At 53.1% G+C, this 20447-nt stretch overlaps 1 protein-coding gene across 9 annotated transcripts in view; it reads left to right on the plus strand.

Moving 5' to 3' along the window:
- The first annotated feature begins 19352 nt into the window (after positions 1–19352).
- The window catches only part of PLEKHA5 (pleckstrin homology domain containing A5), a 179494-nt gene continuing 178399 nt past the window's right edge, over positions 19353–20447 (plus strand). For 4 of the 9 annotated variants that reach the window (XM_029053569.2, XM_039911256.1, XM_039911258.1 and 1 more), the window contains exons 1-2: positions 19364–19476; positions 19660–19739. In XM_029053569.2, coding sequence (XP_028909402.1) covers positions 19379–19476; positions 19660–19739 — 178 coding nt within the window. In that variant the 5' untranslated portion in view covers positions 19364–19378. Of the gene's footprint in view, positions 19477–19659; positions 19740–20447 lie in introns of all 9 variants that reach the window. The other 5 variants (XM_039911262.1, XM_039911263.1, XM_029053537.2 and 2 more) reach the window with 3 other exon arrangements.

Below are 20447 nucleotides of genomic sequence, written 5' to 3' on the forward strand. Positions count from 1 at the left end.
GCAAAATGAGGAAACTGAAAAACACACACAACACACTCAAACCCTCACTAACTTGTCCCAGAGTCATAGACCGCGGCGAGTAGAGCTTGGGTATTACTTAAGTCTCGACTCTCCGAGCTCTGTGCTACTTCTCAAAAAGATAATTAAAAGTGCTCCGTTAAGTAATGGAGTGGAACACGTCGGAAGTATTTTTTTGATATTTTCCAGTGTTTCCTCTTCAGTCTTCAGTTTTTCCCAGTACAAACCTGGTGATATAATAAATCTTTCTGACAAGTCGTTTCTTCTCTAGTAAACGTGGTTTTCCCAACTCAATCGATCGATCCATCCGTCAGTAGTTTTGACCGAGCCCCTACTATGTGTCGGTCATTGTCCTGAGCGCTTTGGGAGGAGCACTGTGGCCTGATGGCTAGAGCCCGGGCCAGGGAGGCAGAGGGACCCGGGTTCTAATCCCAGCTCCGCCACTTGTCTGCTGTGTGATTTTGGGCGTGCCACTTAACCTCTCTGTGCTTCAGTTCACTCATCTGTAAAATGGGGATTAAGACTATGAACCCCATGTGGGACAAGGACTGTGCCCAACCTGATTAGCTTATATCTACCCCAGGGCTTAGTACAGTGCGTGGCACACGGTAATCACTTAAACCATTTTTAAAAAAGTCACTTAGCTTTTCGGTGCCTCGGTTGCCTCATCTGTAAAATGGGGATTCGTTGCCCGTCCTCCCTCCTACATGAGACTGTCGGCCCCACGAGGGACAGGGACTGTGTCCAAAAGGATTCTATTGTATCTAAGCAGCGCTTTGTACAGTGTTTGGTTCATACTACACGCTTTAATCAATTGATCAATCATATTTATTGAGCACTTACTGTCCTAAGAGCTTGGGAGAGTTCAGTTTATCAGAGTTAGTAGTCGTGTTCCTTGCCCACAGGGAACTTAACAGTGTAGAGGGTGAGACAGTCATGAGTATAAATCAATCACCTATGGATATATATATATATATATGGACATATATATATATATACTTAATCATTCAATTGTATTTACTGAGCGTTTACTATGTGCAGAGCACTGTACTAAGCTCTTGGAATGTACAATTTGGCAACAGATAGAGACAATCCCTGCCCAATAACGGGCTCACAATCTTATATATATACAAATATATATATATATATATATATATGTTCTGGGGCTGAGGGTGGGGTGAATAAAGGGTGCAAATCCAAGAATGGACACGATGCAGAAGGGAGGAGTAAGGGAAAAGAGGGCTTAGTCAGCCAAGGCCTCTACCAATATTGCTATGGTAATGATGATACCAATGATGATGGCATTTAAGTGCTTACTATGTGCAAAGCACTGTTCTAAGCGCTGCTAATCATTATTATTATTACTATTATTATGAGAAGGAGGAAGGCCTAACAGAGAGCACCACCTTGGGAGTCAGGAGGACCTGGGTTCTAATCCCGGCTCTGCCACTTGGCAGCTGTGTGACTGTGGGCAAGTCCCTAACTTCTCTCTGCCTCAGTTCCCTCATCTGTAAAATGGGGATTAAGACTGTGAGCCCCATGTGGGACAACCTGATTACCCTGTATCTATCCCAGCGCTCAGAACAGTGCTCTGCACATAATAAGCGCTTAACAAATAGCCACATTATTATTATTATTATTAATCTACCTCTGCCAATTGCTCGCTTTGTGACCTGGGGCAAGTCACTCAACTTCTCTGTTCCACAGTTTCCTCAACAGGGATGTCTGTTCTCCCTCCTACTTAAACTATGAGCCCCTTGCAGGGCAGGGCCTGCGTCGACCTCGTTAGCTTGGATCTTTCCCAGGGTTTAGAACAGTATTTGACACATAGTAAGCACTTAAATACCATAACAAATCATTATTATTACTATTGTTATCACTGTAGGCTGTAAGCCCATTGTGGGCAGGGAATGTGACTGTCTATTGCTGTATTATACTCTCCCAAGCGCTTGGTACAGTGCTCTGCACAGAGTAAGCGCTCAATAAATACTATTGAATGAATATCATCACCCCTCGGAATTAGCCGTCACTAATTCCTTAGTTATCATTAGTTCCTTAGCTAATATAGCTACAGTTGTGAGCCCTGAAATTTGTGGTAAACGGAGACACAAAATGTTAAATGCTAATATCCTCGCATTTCCAGAGCAAGGAAGAGGAGGGTCTAATATAATAATAATAATAACAATAATAACAATAATGATAATAATAACTGTGGTATTTGTTAAGCACTTACTATGTGCCAGGCACTGTTTTAAGGGCTGGGGTAGGTATAAACAAATCAGATTGGACACAGCCCCCGTCCAACGTGGGGCTCACAGTCCCCATCAACACAGTTGTTCTCAAAAGGGTGGGAAGCACTGGAGAGCAAGTAAATGTTTTTTTTTTATTACAGTAAAGTGTTGCATACAAATATCAACGGCAGAAATTTATCCTACTATTCAAGCGCTTTTTTCTATTTGTAAATTGTCTTATGTCTGCCTCTCTGGCTAGATGGCAAACTCCCTCAGGTCAGAGATCAGGTCTTCTTATGTAGCTGTATTCTCCCAAGCGCTCAGAACAGTGTTCGGCATAAAATACACTGTAAACATCTTGAGGGGAGGGATGGTGTCTACTAATTTATAGTACCTCTCAAGTACTCAATACAGTGCTCTGCACCCAGTAGACTGTCAGCTCCTTGAAGGCAGGGAATGTGTCTAAAACTCTATCGTCCTCTCCCAAGTGCTCGGGCCGGTGCTCGGCACAGAGTCCTTGCTCCTTAAAACTGCCCATCGGACGACTTTCAGTATTATCAGTGCAGAGCTTTCTGTTTAAATGTTTAGTTTCATCCATCCTGAAGATTATAAAGAAGTGGGTTAATGAGATATTTTAACCGAATCAAAGTTTCCTAACTAAATCCTTCTCCCCTTGCTATATTTTTTCTTGTCAAATGAATGTATGGTTTCCCTAATGAGACAGGCAATGGTGCGGTAGTTGGGATTTTTTTTTTAATCTGCAATTTTTTCATTGAAAAAAAGAAGCGTTTTCACTGCCCCCTCTCAGGGCCGCACCCGGAGAGTTTCCGGTCCTCTACCGGTCTCGGCTCTGGGAGGGAGAGCGAAGCGCAGGCCTGTCCGTGCCATTTCTAGCTTGCCCAGTGGCTAGCGAGCGGCAGCCCATCGGCTACAAGCCAGAACTCCCCCGTGCTTCCAGGACGTGCTTCCAGAGTCCAGGGCGGAGACTCGAGCTTACTGCGCGGAAGGAGGTGATGGTCAACCGCTTCCCAATTTTTCCCAAGAAAATGATCTGGATCCGCCACCAGAACGATTGCAGATGGAAGGGGGATGTTCTGGGAGAGATGTGTCTATGGCGTCGCTGTGGGTCGGACACGGCTTGACAGCATAAAACAACAACATTTTCACTGTAGGTACAAGGCTCTCCTGCATTCATTCTATAACGCTACGTTCTCGTGCCAATTCCAAAATTTTTATTATAATATTCACAAACTCTAGACTGTGAGCTCATTGTAGGCGGGGGATGTGCCTGTGATATGGTGGTATCGTACTCTCCCAAGCGCTTAGTACAGCGTTCTGCACGGAGCAAGGGCTCAATAAATACGATTGCCATAAATAAAGCTCTCAATAAATACGATTGCCACTTACAGTGTGACAAACACTGTGTTGAGAGTTGGGGGAGATGGAAGATCATCAGATTGGACACCGTCCCTGTCTCTCCTGGGGCTGCATCTAAGACCGAGGAGGAGCAGGGATCTTCCCTCCCATTTGGCAGATGAGAAAACTGAGGCCCACAGATGTTAAGTGATTCGCCCAATCACAAAGCTGCCGGGGCAGATGTGGGATTAGAACCCAGATCTCCTGCCTCCCAGCCCCGTGTTCTTTCCACTGGACCATTTTGCCTCTTTTTAGGATACGGCGTTTCTCCGTGACTCACCTACTTTAATGTCGGGCCCCCGTTTCAGAACGTTCTGTACGTAATCTCGTATAGCTCAACACAGCCGGGAAACAGGAAAAAGAAATGCATGGGAAAAATGACGGGAGATTTTTATTTTCCTAGGGAACATTTGGTTAGTTTGCCTAAAATCCTGCTCAATACGCTGCCTGGGGCAGACAGATACCTGACATTAGAGAAGACGTATGTTCATGCACAATAACGTTCTCACAGTCGTGCAGTGCTATGGAGGGAGGAGAAAAACGCCTTTTGCAGTCTGCGGATTATCTTCACTTTACTCACTGAAGCATGAGATTTGATTACTCTTAGCATGTGTAGCTACAAATGGCATTAGCAGTCATAAGATCGTCCCATCCCTCAGTAATCCTGGCCTATCTTTTTGCCTCTGGAAAAGGTCCACGGGTGGACCACGGCGTTACCCGGGAAGACCCGATCACTGATTCATTTCATTCGGAGGTATTTATTGAGTGCTTACCTTGTGCAGAGCACTATCCTAAACGCTTGGGAGAGAACGGTATAACAATAAACGGACACATTCCCCGCCCGCAGCGAGCTCAGTCGTCTCTATTGAGAGCTGACTCTGTGCAGAGCACCGTACTAAGTGCTCAAGAATAATAATAATAATAGTAATGATAACTGTGGTATTTGTTAAGCTCTTACCCTATGGTAGGGATAGTACTACGTGCCGGGCTAAATGCAAGCTGATCGGGGTGGTCACAGACCCTCTCCCACATGAGGCTGTCTTAATTCCCATTTTCCAGATGAGGTAACTGAGGCCCAGAGGAGTGAGGTGAACCGCCCAGAGTCACGCAGCAGACGTGTGGTGGACGTGGGATTAGAACCCACGTCCTTCTGACTCCCAGGCCCTCGCTCTATCCGCTCAGCCGCACTGCTTTCCCTCAAACCTAACATATCCAAAACAAAACTCCTGATTTTCCTACCCTAACCCTGTCTTCCCCCCGACTTTCCCATCACTGTAGACAGCACCGGCGTCCTCCCTGTCTCACGAGCCCATAACCCGAGCATCTTCCTCTATTCCTCTCTCTCGTCCACCCCGCATCTTTAATCAATTCCCAAACCCCGTGGGTTCTCCCATCACGGCATCTCTAGAATCTGCCCTTTGCTCCGTATCCAAACTGCTACAAGTCTGATCCAAGCGCTCATCATTTCCCTCCTTGACTGTCGGGTCAGCCCCGTCTCTGTGAATAGAGCCCGGGCCTGGGAGTCAGAAGGTCAGGGGTTCTAATCCCGACTCTGCCACTTGTCTGCGGTGCGGACTTGGGCAAGTCACTTCACTTCTCTGGGCCTCAGTTAACTTGTCTGTAGAATGGGGACTAAGACTGCGAAGCTCATGTGGGTCAGGGACCGTGTCCGACCTGATTTGCTTGTATCCGCCCCGGCGTTTAGTGCGGTGCCCGGCACATAGTAAGTGCTTAACAAATACAATAATAAGAATCCTCCAGTCCATTCTTCACTCTGCTACTCAGATCATTTTTCTGAAAAACCTCTCAGTCCACATTTCCCCACGCCCACCTCCAGTGGTTGCCCATACACCTCGTCATCGGACAGAAACTCCTCACCGTCATCTTTAAAGCGTTCAAACTCCTTGCCCCCCTCTTACGTCACCTTGCTGATCTCTTATTAGGACGCAGCCGGCACACTCCGTTCCTCCAACGCCTACGGACTCTCCGTACCTCAGTCTCGTCTATCCTACTGCCGACCCCTTGTCCACGACCTCCTTCGGGCCTAGAACCCCCTCCCCCTTCACGTAGGAAAGTTCAATGCTCTTCCGGTCTTTAAAGCCCCTCCTAAATTCACATCCCCGAGAGGCCTTCGCAGACTCAGCCCTTAATTTCCCCTATCTGCCCTCCCTTCTGGCTCGACTAGGTACTTGGCTGTGTATCAGTCAATCGATCGATGGCACTTTTTGTGCGCTTATTATGTGCAGAGCACGGTACTACTACTACTGCTAATTATGGTATTTATGAAGTGCTTACTATGTGCCAAGCAGTGTTCTAAGCGCTGGGGTAGATACGAGGTAATCGGGTTGTCCCCCATGTGCTGGGAAAGTAGAATACAAGAGAATTAATAATAATAATAATAATAATAATGTTGGTGTTTGTTAAGAGCTTACTATGTTCAGAGCCCTGTTCTAAGCGCTGGGGGAGATACAGGGTCATCGGGTCGTCCCACGTGAGGCTCACGGTTAATCCCCATTTTCCAGATGAGGTAACTGAGGCACAGAGAAGCGAAGTTCAACAAATAGTAACAACAAACATAGTAAGCGCTTAACAGATACCAACATTATTATTAGTAGTAGTACAACAATAAGCAGTGCCATTCCCTGCCCACAACGAGCTTACAGTCTAGAGGGGAGCAGCGTGGCTCAGTGGAAAGAGCACGGGCTTTAGAGTCAGGGCTCATGAGTTCGAATCCCAGCTCTGCCACTTGTCGGCTGTGTGACTGTGGGCGAGTCACTTAACTTCTCTGTGCCTCAGTTCCCTCATCTGTAAAATGGGGATTGAGACCGTGAGCCCCACGTGGGACAACCTGATTCCCCTGTGTCTACCCCAGCGCTTAGAACAGTGCTCGGCACATAGTAAGCGCTTAACAAATACCAACATTAACATTAGGGGAGGAGACAAACATAAATACAAATAAATAAAATTACAGATATGTACGTAAGTGTTGTACATTAGAGCTGTGGGGCGGGGAGGGGGGGAAGAGCAAAGGGAGCGAGTCAGGGTGAGGCAGAAGGGAGAGGGAGATGAGGAAAAGTGGGGCTCAGTCTGGGAAGGCCTCTTGGAGGAGATGGGCCTGCGAGAAGACTTTGAAGAGGGGAAGAGTCGTTGTCTGCGGGATTTGAGGAGGGAGGGCGTTCCAGGCCAGAGGCGGGACGTGGGCCAGGGGTCGGATGGCAGGACAGGTGAGAACGAGGCCCAGGGAGAAGGTTAGCGGCACCGGAGGAGCGGAGTGTGCGGACTGGGATGGAGGAGGAGACAAGGGAGGTGAGGTAGGAGGGGGCGAGAGGATGGACGGCTTTAAAGTCAAAGGCGAGGCATTTTTTTTTTTGATACGGATGGGCAACCCCTAGAGATTTTCTTTTTTGCAGGGGTGCGGGGGGTGGTGACGTCCTGAATGTTTTTGTAGAAAAATGATCTGGGCAGCAAATGAAGTATGGACTGGACTGGGGAGAGACAGGAGGCTGGGGGATCAGCGGGGAGGCTGAGACTCTTCTCGTCCGTCCGTCTCCCCCGATTAGACCGTGTGCCCGTCAAAGGGCCGGGACTGTCTCTATCTGTTACCGATTTGTCCTTTCCAAGCGCTTAGTACAGTGCTCTGCACATAGTAAGCGCTCAATAAGTACTATTGAACGAATGAACGAATGAGACAGTCATCCAGTCGAGCTTCAACCCGTCTACTCAGTCGGTTATCGACTCCCGTCAGTTCTACCTTCACAATATTTCTAGAATCCACCCCTTCTTCTCCATCCAAACTGCTAAAGAAATGGTCTGTCAGTCAGTCAGCCAATCCTATCTAGTGAGGGGTTACCGCGTACACGGCGCAGTGCTAAACGCTTGGGAGAGCGCTCAATAAATACTATGGAAATGCTATCGCATGATTGAGAGGACGATATGATAATAGATGCATTCCCCGACGACAACAAGTCCATGTGTCGGTAATGCATAGAGACCTCCGGTGTTTGTCCATCCATCTCGTCATCCACCAGAAACTCCTCACGACCAGCTTTCGGGCACTCGACCGCCTCGCCCCCTCCTACCTCGCCTCGCTGCCCTCCTTCTACGCGCTCAATAGATGCGATCGATCGATCGAATGATGTCACAGAGCGGGTGGGGGGCCCCCAATGAGGGTCGGATGGGGCTGGCGAGCGGGAGTCCCTTCCGAACCTGACCCACATACCAGGAAGCGTCGGGCCAGCCCGTTTCCTCCTCCTCCCACTCATGCCCGAACAGATAGGTTTCGCCTCTGGCCGACAGGGCCTTTTCCACCGCTCGATTAGATCTGTCAGCCAACCTGCCGGCTAGTCCTCCTTCAAACCGACCGAGGTGCGGAGAGGCTAAGTGACTTGCCCAAGGTCCCACGGCAGACAAGTGGGGGAGCCGGAATTAGAGCGCCGGCTCGTCGCGGGCAGGGGATGCCGTTATTTATCGCTGTACTTCGAGAAGCAGTGTGGCCTAGTGGAAAGATCACGGGCTTGGGCTGCTAATCCCGACTCCGCCACCTGTCTGCTGTGTGACCTGGGGCAAGTCACTTAACTTCTCGGTGCCTCGGTTACCCCATCTGTAAAAATGGGGGCTAAAAAATGCGAGCCTCACGTGGGGCGACCTGATTATCCTGTATCTACCCCAGCGCTTAGAAAAGTGGTCTGCACATAGCAAGCGCTTAATAAATGCCATCGTTATTAAATACCGTCATTATTTTCCAAGCGCTTAGTACGGTGTTCTGCACACAGTAAGCGCTCAATAAATGCGATTGAATGACTGATTGAACCCAGGTCCTCCTGACTGTCGGATTCCTGATTCCCAGACCCGTGCTCTATCCACTAGGCCACGCTGCCTCTCGTCCTTCTAGTCCAGCGCTCTTCTTGTTATTAGTAATCGTATTTATTGCTACGGGCAGGGAACGCGTCCCCTGATTCTACCGTATTGAAGTCTCCCAAGAGCTTAGTACAGTGCTCGGCAGCGGGGCTTAGTGGAGAGAACGTGGGCTTGGGAGTCAGAGGACACGGGTTCTAATCCTGACTCCGCCAAAATTGTCAGCTGTGTGACTTTGGGCAAGGCACTTCACTTTTCTGTGCCTCAGTGACCTCATCTGTAAAATGGGGGTAAAGACTGTGAGCCCCGCGCGGGACAACCTGATTCCCTTGTATCTATCCCAGCGCTTAGAACACTGGTTGGCACTCTTAGGTTGGTAAGCGCTTAACAAATGCCATCGTTATTGTTATTATTTTGTAATAAGCACTCAATAAATACCACCGATGATAATGATGAGACACTCGGTAAATTACTGTTATGATTACGGTATTTGTTTGGTAATTTATTTGGTATCTTGGTCTGTGCCGCCGATGGATCGACAGACTGCAGCTGCCGGTTCTTAGTTTAAAATAATAATAATGATGATATGTGTTGAGCGGTTACTATGTGCCAAGCGCTGTTCTAAGCACCGGGGGAGATACAAGGTGATCAGGTTGTCCCACGTGGGGCTCACAGTCTTAGTCACCATTTTACAGATGAGGGAACTGAGGCCCAGAGAAGTGAAGCGACTTGCCCGAAGTCACACAGATGACAAGTGGCAGAGCCGGGATTCGGACCCACGACCTCAGGCTCCCAAGTTCTTTCCGCTAAGCCACGCTGCTTAGATACAACACTCTTAAAGGTTAGCAGAAAAGCCTTCTGTTTCAGAGAGAAATCGTTGCGGCTGTAACGAATCGATCAAACGTATCCCTTGAACACACGGTGTGCGAAACATTGTCCTAAGCGCTCGGGAAAGTAGCAGCGTGGCGTATTGGACAGAACACAGGCCCGGAAGTCAGAAGGTCACGGGTTCTATTCCCGGCTCTGCCCCTTGTCTGCTATGTGGCCTTGGGCGAGTCACTTCTCCTCTCTCATCTGTAAAACGGGGATTAAGACTGTGAGCCCCACGTGGGACAACCTGGTCACCTTGTATCCTCTCCAGCGCTTAGAACAGTGCTTGGCACATAGTAAGCGCTTAACAAATGCCATCGTCATTATTATGATCATTATTCTCTGGGGCTCAGTTCCCTCATCTGTGAAAGCATGTAAAAGCGATCTGTAAAGGTAAAATCCGTAAACGTAAAATCTGTCAAAGCAATGTGAAAGCAGAGAAGCAGCCTGGCTTAGCGGAAAGAGCCCGGGCTTTGGAGTCACCGGTCATGGGCTCGAATCCCGGCTCTGCCACTCGTCAGCTGGGTGACTGTGGGCAAGTCACTTCACTTCTCGCTGCCTCAGTTACCTCATCTGTAAAATGGGGATTTACTGTGAGCCTCACGTGGGACGACCCGATGACCCCGTATCTCCCCCAGCGCTTAGAACAGTGCTCTGCACATAGGAAGCGCTTAACAAATACCAACGTCATTATTATTAAAATGGGAATTAAGGTCGTGAGCCAACTGTGTCCAACCCGACTTGCTTGTATCCACCCCAGTGCTTAGTACGGCGCCCGGCACATAGTAAGCACTTTAACAAATACCATCATTAGTATTATTATTATTATTACATTACAACAGAATCGGTAGATGTGATCCCTGCCCACAAGGAGTGGGGGGGGGAGGCAGACTACTGAGAGAAGGGATGTTCTTCCCCTCGACTCTATTTATCGCCATCGTTCTCGTCCGTCCGTCTCCCCCGATCAGACCGTGAGCCCGTCAAACGGCAGGGACCGTCTCTATCTGTTGCCGACTTGTTCATTCCAAGCGCTTAGTCCAGTGCTCTGCACATAGTAAGCGCTCGATAAATACTATTGAATGAATGAATGAATGAGAAGGCCAGAATACTGCCAGAGAAAATGGAGACAGGAGATAAATAACCGCGAGTGATTCTGAGGGGAATGCTGACCAATTCATGCTGCTTGTTGGCTTGCTTGCTTGCTTTTCTTCTTTCTTTCCTTCCTTCTCTTCTTCTTTTTTCCTTCCTTCTTTATGTTTTCTTCCTACCTTCCTTCCTTTCTCCCTTCCTCCCTTCCTTCCTTCCTTCTTCCCTCCCTTCCTTCCTTTCATCCTTCCTTCCCTCCTTTCCCTAGAGCTAGTATTTATTTTTTCCCAAATCAGAATCACTTAACATTTTTCATGCCTTATTGTATGTTTTGGTTTATGGATTTTTCTAAATCTTCGGGCTAGAGATCGAAATTCTAAGGAGTAGAAATTTGCTTTCAAATGACCTGTGTCCTTTCCTCCTTGAGGGCAGGGATCGAGTCTACCTACTCTGTTGAAACACACTCCCCCAAGGACTTAGTATAATAATGTTGGTATTTGTTAAGCGCTTACTATGTGCAGAGCACTGTTCTAAGCACCAGGGTAGATACAGGGTCATCAGGTTGTCCCACGTGGGGCTCCCAAGTCTTAATCCCCATTTGACAGATGAGGTAACTGAGGCACAGAGAAGTGAAGTGACTTGCCCAAAGTCACCCAGCTGACGTGGCAGAGTTGGGATTCGAACCCACGACCTCTGACTCCCAAGCCCGGGCTCTTTCCACTGAGCCACGCTGCTTCTCTAAAAAATGGTGGCATTTGTTAAGCGCTTACTATGTGCAAAGCACTGTTGTAAGCGCTGGGGGATACAAGGTGATCAGATCGCCCCACGTGGGGCTCACAGTTTTAATCCCCATTTTACAGATGAGGTAACTGAGGCACAGAGAAGCGAAGTGATTTGCCCACAGTTACACAGCTGGCAAGCGGCAGAGCCGGGATTAGAACCCACGACCTCTGACTCCCAAGCCCGGGCTCTTGCCACTGAGCCACGCTGATAGAGTGCTCTTTGAACAGTAGGAGCTCAATAAATAGCACTGATAGATTGATTGATTGATTTAAGGTAAAACTGACCTCTTCTAAAAGGTCTAGTGGAAAGAGCCTGGGCCAGAGAGTGACCAAGTCATGCGTTCTAATCCCGGCTCTCCCCCTTGTCTGCTGCGTAACCTTGGGAAAGTCACCTCTCTTCTCGTTGCCTCAGTCACCTCATCTGTAAAATGGGGATTAAGGCCGTCAGCCCTATGCGGGATAGGGGCCGTGTGGCCTAGCGGATAGAGCCCGGGGCTGGAAGTCAGAAGGACCTGGCTTCTGATCCCCGTTCTGCCCCTTGTCTGCTGTGTGACCTTGGGCGAGTCTCTGTGCCTCAGCTACCTCATCTGGAAAATGGGGATGAAGACTGCGAGCCCCACGGGGAACAACCTGACGACCCTGTATCTCGCCTAGCGCCTAGCACGGTGCTCCGCACTTAGAAAGCGCTTAACAAGTAGTATCGTTATTATTATTAATTTTGTAACATGACTATAATAATCAATACCATATACTATAATATATAATATTATTGATAATAATAATTCTTGATCATAAAGACGATGATCCTTGTTAAGCACTTTCTCTGTGCGGAGCACCGTTCTAAGCGCTGGGCACTGTTCTAAGCGCTGGCTAGGCCAACTCCACCACTTGTCTGCTGCGTGGCCTCGGGCAAGTCGCTTTTCTTCCCTGTGCCTCGGTTACGTCCTCTGTAAAATGGGGATTGAGACCGTGAGGCTCCCGCAGGGACTGCGTCCAACCCGATTTGCTCGTGTCCACCCCAGAGCTTAGCCCAGTGCCTGGCACACGGTAAGGGCTTAACGAACACCGTAATTATTATTATTACGGACTGCCAAGCCCTGGATCAAGCGCTGGGGTCGATACGAGATAATCAGGTCCCACACGGGGCTCGCGGTCTAAGAGGGAGAACGGAGATCGAGGGAACTGAGGCACAGAAGAGCGAAGTGACTCGACCCAGGTAACACAGCAGGTGAGTGGCAGAGTCGGGATTAGAACCCTGGTCCCCCGAGTCCCCGGCCCGGGCTCTGCCCCGCTTCCCTGGGCCCATATTTCCTCCAACTCATCCTCTCATCTGGGTCATCTATGCTCTTGGGCCTGCAATCCGTCGATCGATCGATCGATCGGTTGTATTTGTTGAATGTTTACTGTGTGCAGAGCACTCCATTAAGCACTTGGGAGAGTACAGTAGAGCGCTGCCTGAGCGCAGAGCACTGTACTAAGCGCTTACGATCGAAAGCAGAGGGGAGCAGAGCCAACAGAGTGTGAGAGGATCTATCCGCCCCAGTGCTTAGCACATAGAAGCAGAGAAGCAGCGTGGCTCGGTGGAAAGAGCCCGGGCTTGGGAGTCAGAGGTCATGGGTTTGAATCCCGCCCCTGCCACCTGACAGCCGTGTGACTGTGGGCGAGTCACTTCACTTCTCTGTGCCTCGAGTTACCTCATCCGTAAAATGGGGATGAGGACTGTGAGCCTCACGCGGGACGACCCGATGACCCTGTCTCTCCCCCAGCGCTTAGAACGGTGCTCGGCACATAGTAAACGCTCAACAGATACCAACATTATTATTATTATTATAGAATGCACTCAGTCAATGCCAAGCCTATTTAAGACTAGGGCCAAGCACTTCCTACGGTGTCATCGGACCCTCCCCAGCGCTTACGACAGTGCTCTGCGCAGAGTAGGCACTCGAAGGATACCATAGGTGGTTTGACTGACTGCTGTGCACAGAGCAGCGTGGCTCAGTGGAAAGAGCCCGGGCTTGGGAGTCAGAGGTCATGGGTTCTAATCTCGGATCAGCCACTTGTCAGCTGTGTGACTATGGGCAAGTCACTTCACTTATCCGGGCCTCAGTTACCCCATCTGTAAAATGGAGATGAAGACCGTGAGCCCCACGTGGGACAACCTGATCGCCCTGTATCCTCCCCGGCGCTTAGAACGGCGCTTGGCGCATAGTAGGCGCTTAACAAATGCCCTCATCGTGAAATACCACGGACTGAACGGGCGGTCCTGGATTTCAGTCCTGACCCCTCGGGCGAATTTTCCTAACCGTGCCCCACGATCCTGTTCCTGTCTAAAAAATAATAATAAAATAATAATAAAAATTGGGAACCCGGAAAACTCCCCGGCCGAGCTACGGGGAAGATGGAGACTGTGTTTCAGGGGCGTCGCGAACTCTTCAGAAGAAAGATGCCACCTGAATTCCAAATCACACCGTAGTTTCTTATTAAACGCCATGGATCCTCGAGGAATGACTCATCTTTCTACAAAGGAGCTGGGAAAGTCAGAAGGGAGAGTGGACGGGCAAATAAACGAGCAGGTAATTGGGCGGGTGGGTGGGTGGGTGGGGAGAGAGGGGCTTTCGCCGGGGACGGAGGGGTGAGGTGAGATCCCGGGAAAGGAAGGGAAGGGATTGGATGGGAGGCAGGATTTAGTAGCGGGGCCTGGGAAAGAGGGGGGGCCCAAAGCGGAGAAGCAGCCGCGGCCTAGCGGAAGGAGCTCGGGCCCGGGAGTCAGAGGATAATAATAATAATAATAATAATGTTGGTATTTAAGTGCTTACTATGTGCTGAGCACTGTTCTAAGCGCTGGGGGACATACAGGGTCATCAGGTTGTCCCACGTGAGGCTACAGTATCTACCCCAGCGCTCAGAACAGTGCTCTGCACATAGTAAGCGCTTAACAAAGACCAACATGATTATTATTTTGTTAATGAAATGTACATCGCCTCGATTCTATTTAGTCGCCATCGGTTTTTACGAGATGTTCTTCCCCTCGACTCTATTTATCGCCACTGTTCTCGTCTGCCCGTCTCCCCCGATTAGACCGGAAGCCCGTCAGAGGGCGGGGACCGTCTCCATCTGTTGCCGACTTGTTCATCCCAAGCGCTTAGTACAGAGCTCTGCACATAGTAATCGCTCAATAAATACTATTGAATGAATGAATGATTATCCCCATTTTCCAGATGAGGGAACTGAGGCCCAGAGAAGTGAAGTGACTTGCCCACAGTCGCGCAGCTGAGAAGCGGCAGAGCCGGGATTCGAACCCATGACCTCTGACTCCCAAGCCCGGGATCTTTCCACTGAGCCACGCTGCTTCGCATCTGGGTTCTAATCCCGGTTCTGTTGTGAACTGTAGTGGGCAAGGGATCGTGCCAGTCTATAATCATCCTCATCTTAATGTCGGTATTTGTTAAGGGTTTACTACGCTCCGAGCAGTGTTCTCAGCACTGTGGGGAGGTACGGGGTAGTCAGGTTGTTCCCCGTGGGGCTCACAGTCTCCATCCCCATTTTCCAGATGAGGTCACCGAGGCCCAGAGGAGGGAAGTGACTCGCCCAGGGTCACACAGCGGACGAGTGGCGGAGCCGGGATTAGACCCCCACCACGACCTTCTGACTCCCGGGTGCATCGTGCCTGTGTATTGTTGAGAAGCAGCGCGGCTCAGTGGAAAGAGCCCGGGCTTGGGAGTCAGGGGTCATGGGTTCGAATCCCCGCTCTGCCCCTCGTCAGCTGTGTGACTGTGGGCGAGTCACTTCACTTCTCTGGGCCTCAGTTCCCTCATCTGGAAAATGGGGATTGACTGTGAGCCTCACGTGGGACGACCCGATGACCCTGTGTCTACCCCAGCGCTTAGAACGGTGCTCCGCACATAGTGAGCGCTTAACAAATACCAACATTATTATTATTAGGTCATGGGTTCTGATCCTGGCTCCGCCACTGGTCAGATGGGTGACTGTGGGCAAGTCACTTTGCTTCTCGGTGCCTCGGTTCCCTCATCTGTAAAATGGGGACTAGAAGCGTGAGCCCCACACGGGACAACCTGACTACCCTGTATCTACCCCGACGCTCACAACAGTGCTCTGCACACAGCAAGCGCTTAACAAATGCCCACGTTAATATTTTGGTTGTAGTGGACTCTCCCAGGCGCTTAGTACGGTGCTTGGCACACCGTAAACGAGCGCATTAATGAAACGCTATTATTAAGGAGAAGGGAGGAAAAAAACAGCTCCATCTTTATAATCGCAAGGCAGAGCCTAGGGAAAACTATAGGGTGGCGGAGAGGGGCGTTTAAGGCCCGGCACGTGTTCCGTCAGGATCAGAAGCCACTCGTATTTCCAGGCTTCGCCGTTCCCAATCACACCTTGTGATGTCCGCTGGGCTCTCCGGCGGGCAAACGCGTACCCCGGCCCGAGTTTTAAGGGAAACGGTTTTGGGGAAAAGCCGTGGGGCGAGGGTTCGTTATCTTTGAGCTTCGAAAAACCAAACCGTGATCATCCGTTCATTCGATCGTATTTATTGAGCGCTTACCGCGTGCAGAGCACCGCGCTAAGCGCTTGGGAGGTACACTTCGGCGAATCCCAACCCGACAAGGGGCTCACAGTCTAGAAGGGGGGAGACAGGCGACGAAACAGAACAAGTAGACGGGCATCGCCACCATCGACGATGGCTATCCCAGAGCTCTTAACCAACGAAGGTGGCACCCTGAGGATTTGTTTTTGGATTGGGGGAGATGGAGGGGGGGGTGGAGGGAGCCTGGGATCCCGGGAGGGTTCATCACTTGGGGCACAGGGTTGCGCTGGGGGGCGAGGAGGGTGGGGAGAAGCCCCGGGGGCTGGGGGCTGGGGGCTGGCGTCTGGGGGGATGAGACTTTCTCTTGGGTTTTGAGGATTTCTTGTTGGGCGGTGTCTGAGGGGTTTTGAGGGTTTCTGTGGGGTTTTAAGGGTTTCTGTTGGGTGGGGGGGCGGGGGGGGGTAATCTGAGTTTCTGTTTTGAGGGGGAGGGTCTGGGGTTTTGAGGGTTTCTGTGGGGGGTGGGGGAGAGGGGAGATAAACCCCAGGGGCAGGAGGCTAAAACACTTTCTCTTGGGTTTTGAGGGTTTCTGTTTGAGGGTTTCGGGGGACTGTTTTGAGGGTTTCCGTGGGGTATGTCAGGGTTTTGAGGGTCTCTGGGGGTTTTTGAGAGTTTCTGGGGGGGGGTGTCAGGGTTTGGAGGGTTTCTGGGGGGTTTTGAGGGTTTCTGTGGGGCGTGTCAGGATTTTGAGGGTTTCTCTGGGGTGTGTTGGGTTTTAAGCGTTTCGGGGGGGGGGGGGTTTTGAGGGTTTCTGTGGAGTGTGTCAGGGTTTTCAGGGTTTCTGGGGGGTTTTGAGGGTTTCTGGGTGGGGGTCAGGGTTTTGAGGGTTTCTGTGGGGTGTGTGTCAGGGTTTTGAGACTTTCTGGGGGTTTTGAGGGTTTCTGTGGGGTTTTAAGGGTTTCTGTTGGGTCGGGGTGGGGGGAATCTGAGTTTCTGTGTTGGGGGGGGTCTGGGGTTTTGAGGGTTTCTGTGGGGGGGGGGGAGAGAATGAGGATTTTGAGGGTTTCTGTCGGGGGGGAGGACGGGAGATAAACCCCAGGGGCAGGGGGCTGACACTTTCTCTGGGGTTTTGAGGATTTCTCGGGGGGGTGGGGTGGGGGGTGTCCTTAAGGTTTTATGGCGGGGGGGAGTTGAGGGTTGAGGTGGGGGGACCGTTTTGAGGGTTTCCGTGGGTGTCGATCAGGGTTTTGAGGATTTCAGGAGTTTATTGTGGGTTTCTGGGGTTTTTTGAGGGTTTCTGTGGGGTGTATTGGGTTTTGAGGGTTTCTGGGGGTTTTTTTTTTGAGGGTTTCTGGGGGGTTTTGAGGGTTTCGTGGGTTTTTTTTGAGGGTTTCTGGGTTTTTTTGAGGGTTTCGGGGGGGTTTTGAGGGTTTCTGTGGGGTGCGTGTCAGGGTTTTGAGGGTTTCGGGGGTGTGTGTGTCAGAGTTGTGAGGGTTTCTGAGGGTTTTTGAGGGTTTCTGGAGTGTGTATGTGTGTCATGGTTTTGAGGCTTTCTGGGGGTTTTGAGGGTTTCGGGGGCGGTGTGTGTCAGAGTTTTGAGGGTTTCTGTGAGGTGTGTGTCAGGGTTTTGAGGGTTTCTGGGGTGTGGACCCTATTTATTTTGTTAATGAATTGTACATCGCCTCGATTCTATTTAGTCGCCATCGGTTTTTACGAGATGTTCTTCCCCTCGACTCTGTTTATCGCCATCGTTCTCGTCCGTCCGTCTCCCCCGATCAGACCGTAGGCCCGTCCAACGGCAGGGACCGTCTCTATCTGTCGCCGACTTGTTCATCCCAAGCGCTTAGTCCAGTGCTCTGCACATAGTAAGCGCTCAATAAATACTATTGAATGAATGAATGAATGAATGAGTGGGATAAACCCCAGGGGCAGGGGGCAGAGACATTCTCTTGGGGTTTGAGGATTTCTGTGTTGGGGGGGTGGGGTGGGGGTTGAGGGTTTCTGTGGGGGGACTGAGGATTTTGAGGGTTTCTGTGGGGGAGCAGGGGCGGGATAAGCCCCAGGGGCAGGGGGCTGACACTTTCTCTTTGGGGTTTGAGGATTTCTGGATGGGGGGGGGGGGGGGGTCTGAGGTGTTGAGGGTTTCTGAGGGGAGTCTGAAGGTTTTGAGGGTTTCTGTGGGGGTTTGAGGGTTTCTGAGGGGGGGTCTGAAGGTTGCGCTTAGAACAGTGCTCGGCACATAGTAAGCGCTTAACAAATACCACTATTATTTTGAGGGTTTCTTTGTGTGTGTGTGTCTGTGTGTGTGGGGGGGGGGGGGAGGGGGGAGGTCTGAAGGTTTTGAGGGTTTCGGCGCGGAGGGGGGGGGGGGCTGAGGGTCTCTGGGGGAGTTTGAGGGTTTCTGAGGGGGGGAGGTCTGAAGGTTTTGAGGGTTTCTGGGGGGGTCCTGAGGGTTTCTAGGGGGGGTTGAGGGTTTCTGTGGGGGGGAGATCCTGAGGGTTTCTATGGGGGGGGGGTTGAGGGCTTCTGGGGGGGTCTAGAAGGTTTATGAGGGTTTCTGGGGGGGTCCTGAGGGTTTCTACGGGGGGGGTTGAGAGTTTCGGGGGGGGGGTCTGAAGATTTATTAGGGTTTCTGGGGGCGTTCTGGGGCGGATTTGAGGGTTTCTGGGGGGGGGTCCTGAGGGTTTCTAGGGGGGGTTGAGGGTTTCTGTGGGGGGGAGATCCTGAGGGTTTCTATGGGGGGGGTTGAGGGCTTCTGGGGGGGTCTAGAAGGTTTATGAGGGTTTCTGGGGGGGTCCTGAGGGTTTCTACGGGGGGGTTGAGAGTTTCTGGGGGGGGGTCTGAAGATTTATTAGGGTTTCTGGGGGCGTTCTGGGGCGGATTTGAGGGTTTCTGGGGGGGTTCTGAGGGTTTCTACGGGGGGGGTTGAGAGTTTCGGGGGGGGGGTCCTGAAGATTTATTAGGGTTTCTGGGGGCGTTCTGGGGCGGATTTGAGGGTTTCTGGGGGGGGCGGGGGGACGGCGGAAGCTGCGAGACCCCGGAACCTGCCTCGCCCCTCGCCCCTCCCCCCGCCCCTGCCGCCGCCGCCTGCGAGAACCTCGGGGGGAGCGGAGGGGAGGGGCCTCGGGGGGGCGGGGCCTCGGCGGGGAGGGGGCGGGGCCGGAGCGGGCGGGGGGCGGGGCCGAGGCCAGGAGGGGGCGGGGCCTCGGGGGCGGAGGGGACGAGGCCGGAGCGGGCGGGGGGCGGGGCCCTGGAGGGAGGGAGGTGGGCGGGGCCTCGGCCAGGAGGGGGGCGGGGCCTCGGGGGGTGAGGGGCGGGGCCTCGGGGGGTGAGGGGCGGGGCCGGGGGAGGAGCGCGGGCCGGCGGCGGGGGCGCGCCCCGGTGTCGCGCGCGCGCGCAGTCGGAGGCCGCGGCCGCTGCCCGCGCCCGCTCGCCCGCTCCCCCTCCCCCGGTGCCCCGCGCTCCCCCTCTCCCCCCCGCTCCCCCCCGCTCCCCCGGTGCCCCCCGGTGCCCCCCGCTCCCCCCCCCCCCGTCTCCTCCCTCCCCCCCTCGCCCCTCGGTCCCCCCGGTCGGCGGCGATGGCGTCGGGCCCCGGCGGGGGTCCGGACTGGCTGTGCGCGCTGCCCCGCAGCTGGACCTACGGCGTCACCCGCGGCGGCCGCGTCTTCTTCATCAAGTAACCCCGGGGGCCGCGGCGGGCGGAGGGCGGCCGGGAGGAGGAGGAGGAGGAGGAGGAGGAGGAGGACCAGCGGCGGGAGGGAGGGAGGGAGGGAGGGAGGGAGGGGGGCTCTGACGGGCGCCCGGGCTCTGTGTCTCTCTTCCCCCCCCCGTGCCCTCCCCCCGGCGCGGGGTCGCGCAGCGAGGAGTGTCAGAGCACGAGCTGGCTGCACCCGGTCACCGGACAGGCCCTGCTCACCGGACACCGACGCCCCACCCCAGGTCAGCTCCGCGCTCGCCGCCGCCTCCCCCCGCCCCCCGATCCCCCCCGACCCGCAGCCCCCCCGACCCGCGGCCCCTCCACGCTCCCCTCCCCAGGCTGCCTCCTTCCCCCCGGCTCTGCGGCTGCCCCCAACTTCCCGCCCCCCGGCCCCATCCCCCCGACCCGCGGCGGCCCCCCTCCTGTCCCCCTCCCCCGCTCCCCTCGGCTCCTCCTCCACCTCCGACTCCCCCGGCCCCCCTCCCGTCTCCCCCTCGCCCCCCCCCGGCCCTTCCGCCCTCCGACTTCCCCATCCCCCGGGCCCCCGGACCTCCCTCCCTCCCTCCCTCCCTCCCTCCTCCAAGCCCCCAGATCTCCGGCCCCCCCCTTCCCGTCCCCTGACCCCCACCCCCCGGCCCCCCGGCCCTCCAGCCCCCGTCTCCCACAAACGTCCATCCCTCTCGAGCCCCTCCACCCCCATCCCCCCACCCCCCCCCAAACCTCCATCTTCCTCCACCCCTTCCCGACCCACCGCCCCGTGTCCACTCTCTCCTGCCTCCCCCCACCCCTCGACCCTCCATCCCCTCGACCCTCCATCCCCCCATCCCCCCATGCCTCCATCCCCCCATGCCTCCGTCCCCCCATCCCTCCGTGCCTCCATGCCTCCGTCCCCCCATCCCTCCGTGCCTCCATGCCTCCATGCCTTCATGCCTCCATCCCCCATCCCCCCC

This window comes from Ornithorhynchus anatinus, chromosome 2 (genome assembly GCF_004115215.2).
Source record: "Ornithorhynchus anatinus isolate Pmale09 chromosome 2, mOrnAna1.pri.v4, whole genome shotgun sequence".
Taxonomy (NCBI): Eukaryota; Metazoa; Chordata; class Mammalia; order Monotremata; family Ornithorhynchidae; genus Ornithorhynchus; species Ornithorhynchus anatinus.